Source organism: Clupea harengus, chromosome 12, assembly GCF_900700415.2.
Source record: "Clupea harengus chromosome 12, Ch_v2.0.2, whole genome shotgun sequence".
NCBI lineage: Eukaryota > Metazoa > Chordata > Actinopteri > Clupeiformes > Clupeidae > Clupea > Clupea harengus.
Genome location: NC_045163.1, coordinates 3411756 through 3415854, shown reverse-complemented (window position 1 = coordinate 3415854; position 4099 = coordinate 3411756). Strand labels below are relative to the sequence as shown.

At 39.0% G+C, this 4099-nt stretch overlaps 1 protein-coding gene across 1 annotated transcript; it reads right to left on the bottom strand.

Annotated features, from left to right (window-relative positions):
- Positions 1-2401: 2401 nt before the first annotated feature.
- LOC105912358 (alpha-(1,3)-fucosyltransferase 7-like) lies at positions 2402-3777 on the bottom strand. Its single transcript, XM_012841350.3, has one exon. The coding sequence runs from the start codon at positions 3775-3777 to the stop codon at positions 2728-2730; it is 1050 nt and encodes a 349-aa protein (XP_012696804.2). The 3' UTR covers positions 2402-2727.
- Positions 3778-4099: the final 322 nt, after the last annotated feature.

The window sequence follows — 4099 nt, the reverse complement described above, 5'->3', positions numbered from 1 at the left end:
ATATTATTGATTGATAAATCACCCCTGGGTTGGGGCCCTGCTCAATTTGGCATAGTGACACGAGGGAGGGGGGAGGTTCTCAGGCCTACAGGCCTGCACATAGAGGATCCCCACAATCTTGTGTAGTTACTCCCCATCCACTGTTCTTAGACTTGTATTTTAACATAGGACTTACATTATGTGCATTCTATCAATAGTGTAACTTATGTTGTAATAGTACAGTAGTTTTAATAGCTTATTATCATGAATATCCTTGTGGTTATACTGATTGTTAATGTTCTACCCACACTGGTAATTATACTGGCACTTCGACTAGTGCGTAACTTGCAATTACAGCAGTTACATTTCTGCACTTTCTTTCTTTTTTTATTTCATTTTGTTATATTTCTTATGTAAAGTAGTATTTATTTATTGTTACACCAGGTTCTATTGCTCGTAGCTTGAATATTCTCTCCCGTGTACGTCGCTTTGGACAAAAGCGTCTGCTAAATGACTAAATGTAAATGTAAATGTATACTGATGTTTAATAATACACACACAGGTTACTACACATTCTTGCGTCAAAATTCCGCTTCAAAACTTTGTTTGAATATTCGGTTTGACGAATGTATCAACGTTTTACCAGACACATGCCTGTTGTGCTGCTAACTCTGCATAAGTTGCACTGCATATTGCAAATTGAGTAATTTTAGCACTCGTCTTGCAAATAACCATGGAATGAGAGGGTAGCCTATTAGGCAGGCTACATCGTGTTTTGTTGTTTATTATCATTCATTTCTCCATTAAATCTATTATAGATCCATCCAGGAGGCTGCATTTCATATCAAGGTCCACATAGTTAATACAAAACTATTTATTTATACTGATTGTTGATAGATCACCTTATACATTACTGAATAAATTGAGCCTGTAGACTGATTAATATGAATAGTCAGAACATAATTGCGAGTTGAACTTGGCCTATTATGTGACCTATTTCAAATATATATGGATTATGGAAAAAAATATTAACACACACACATACAGAAATACAAGGTTGCAATATTTATTTACAACAGTGCCGACTGGTTAACAAACAACAACAAAAATGACAAGACACAGCTCCATACGTGGTATTAAAGAGAGAGAAAACACTGCTACTCTGACGGGGAAAACACAATTTTGCCAAGATCATGCCTGAGAAATGCCGATGACTATAAACGAGGTGCTGAAACATTATCACATGTAAACCAAACACCTAAAATGGCCCCACATTCACACTATAACTGAAAAATATTGATAAAATATATATGTTTAACAGTAGGTAATTTACTTGAAAACAAAGAACTATGTGGATTCCTTTCCATTAGATATATAGCCGCAGTGCATTGTCTGCATTATATTAATTTAGAAAATGTGATACAAACACACAAACTGGCAGTGCAGGTAAAACACGTAAAGGTAAAGGTCTGGTATTTAACTATTTTTACAGAATTGTCACTGTCAGTCATCACACTGTTCACTTTGGTTCCCCTGACAGACACATATTGCTGGGTAAAGATGTACTCACTCATGACTGACCAAACCAGCTGCTCAGGCTCTCCTCCAGAATTGCTAGTTCTTGAGAGTACAAATGCAGGGTGAGGCTGTGCAAGCATCTCATTGGACAGGCTAGGTTTCTAGGCCTGGAGGCTTGCTTTGCCTCAGGAAAGAATTCTTGTGGCAAGTGAACCGTCAGGTTTACCATCTTCTCAAGATCTTTGGTTCTTCTCCTGGCAATCTAAACCCATTCCTCTCTTTGAGTCAGCATGCACCTGTTCTATGTGTACAGTCAGCATGTGTAAGCCCTGGTATTAAAACCAAGGATGGACTTAGTAACTTAAGTAAAATTACGGCGGGTATGTGCTGTGGGTATATGTTTGACTGAGTTGTATATTTGTTTGTTATATGTATATATGTTTGTTAGGCTTAAAGCAAGGAAAGAGCCAGTGTAGTTTTATTCAGTTGTGGCAATACGGAGTTCTGTTCCAAAACAGTGCAGATTCAAACAGAAAAAAGCTGGTGTTTGTCAGTAGTGAAGACATGTGCTACCTTACAGTATCTGTCGGCCCAAGTGTACTGCAGCCATATCTATTTTACATAATTGAGGTGTTCCCATTACAAATCAACAATATACACATATGACCGTACACCAATCCCTCTCACCAACACCATCATCAAATTTTGCGGATGGTACCACTGTGGTCAAGCTTGTCTCAGGAGGAGATGGGTCAGCCTACAGAGATGAGGTCCAGAAACTGACAGGGTGGTGTTCAGTAAACAACCTGACAGACATAGTAAACAACCTCAAAACATAGTATGAAAGTGGCTGATTTGCAAGAAAATATACCTGTTGTAACACTTAATCACTCAAACTTCCAATTAGCATTAGTTGACACCTGCTGATACCCTTATTTGTCTGGCCACTCTTGAGTCTATGAATATTTGGATTATCATTAATGTTTTGTGTTTAAACTACCACCATCAAACAAAACAAAGAAAAGAAAGCTCCAACTAACTAGAGAATCCAGTGGACAACATGTGCCAGCAAGCCAGCAGGTGAGTTGACGCCTCTCTGACACACACACACACACACTGCATCTACACATGCTGGGCCCCACTTACATGTATCTATACCACATAGACCTCTTGTACACAGAAGGACTGCCTTTTTCTGTAACAATGAGCTTAAATTTCATAAATATATTTCTACGGCCAAGCATCCAAGTCCTCATACACCTTATGTGGCGGCATGCTACTAATTTTGGGGCAGAATTTACATGCAAGCTCCACCCAGTGTTTAATCTCAACAGTGTATTTACGTCTCCAATTGAAGTATGAGGCATAGCGTTCCCTGTCCTCATACGCCAGCGTCATGAGGAATTTTCCAAGCTCCTCTACGGTATCGAAGTCATTTACATGGATAAAGGAATCTGTTTGTGCCACTGCTTCATACTCCTCCCGATAAGGACCAAAGACTACAGGCACAGCTCCACTCATGTAGGCATTGCGCCATAACTTCTCTGTAATGTAGTCTCTGGAGACAGAGTTTTCAAAGGCCAGGTAGAAGTAGCAGCGAGACATTGTATGTAACAGAGCCTGATCATGTAGACTCTTAAATACTGCTCTACCAAACACTTTGATTGGTATCACAGTTTTCAGCTTTTTGTATATAGTAGTTCTCTCAAGGTGTGGTGAAACGCTGCTCACCACCCAACATGCCAAATAAAACTTGTCCTTTGGAATGAAACTCTCAAGTGGCTCATAAGTTTCAGATTCCTTTGGCACCATAAATCCATAGGGCGAATAAATGTCTGCATCTTGGTGGTAGGTCATGGTCCAGTTAAAGTATCCATTAAAGGGCTTCAGATCCCCATTGTTCTCTGGGCTCTCCATGGTCATCCAGACCCACCTTTGCTTCTCTGGGCGTTTCAGATTCACAGGCAACCTTTGTTGGCCATGGATCAGCTCACGGTTGTGAAAAATCACAATGTCTGCCTCAGACAACCGGGACTGATTATCCATCATGATACAATTGGGTACCCCAAACTTGTCTTTGCAGTAGTCACCATCTAGATTAAATGAGTTCCCAAATGGCCAGTGCCAGACTAAAATCTTATGAGTTTTGGTGCCTGTCTCGTCATTAGTAATAGTTTGATCACTGTTCAGTAATGGTAGCCATTGGACCAGCTGGTATCCAAAGAGGATGAGACACACAAGGATGATCAGAAGAATCCGTCGGTGAGACGGAAATCTCATTTTGTTGCTTTCTCGACCTTTTGGCTGTGAATTACTCAAAACTGTGAATTTCAATTAATAGAACATTAATTAAAAATATCAAAAGACAAATATTGGCTACTCTCTGTTACTACAAATTACAGCAACATAACATTATCTAACTACACAACAACACTGAAATTAAAGGTATAATTGAATAGAACAATCAAATACTATTAAATGGCTATTTTGTGTCAATTACAATTGCTTTAACTAACATTTACTGACTAACAGCAATTAGTTATAAGTGAATCAATATGAATACGCAGAAGGTTCATTGTCATGTAGGTCTATTTAATAGCAT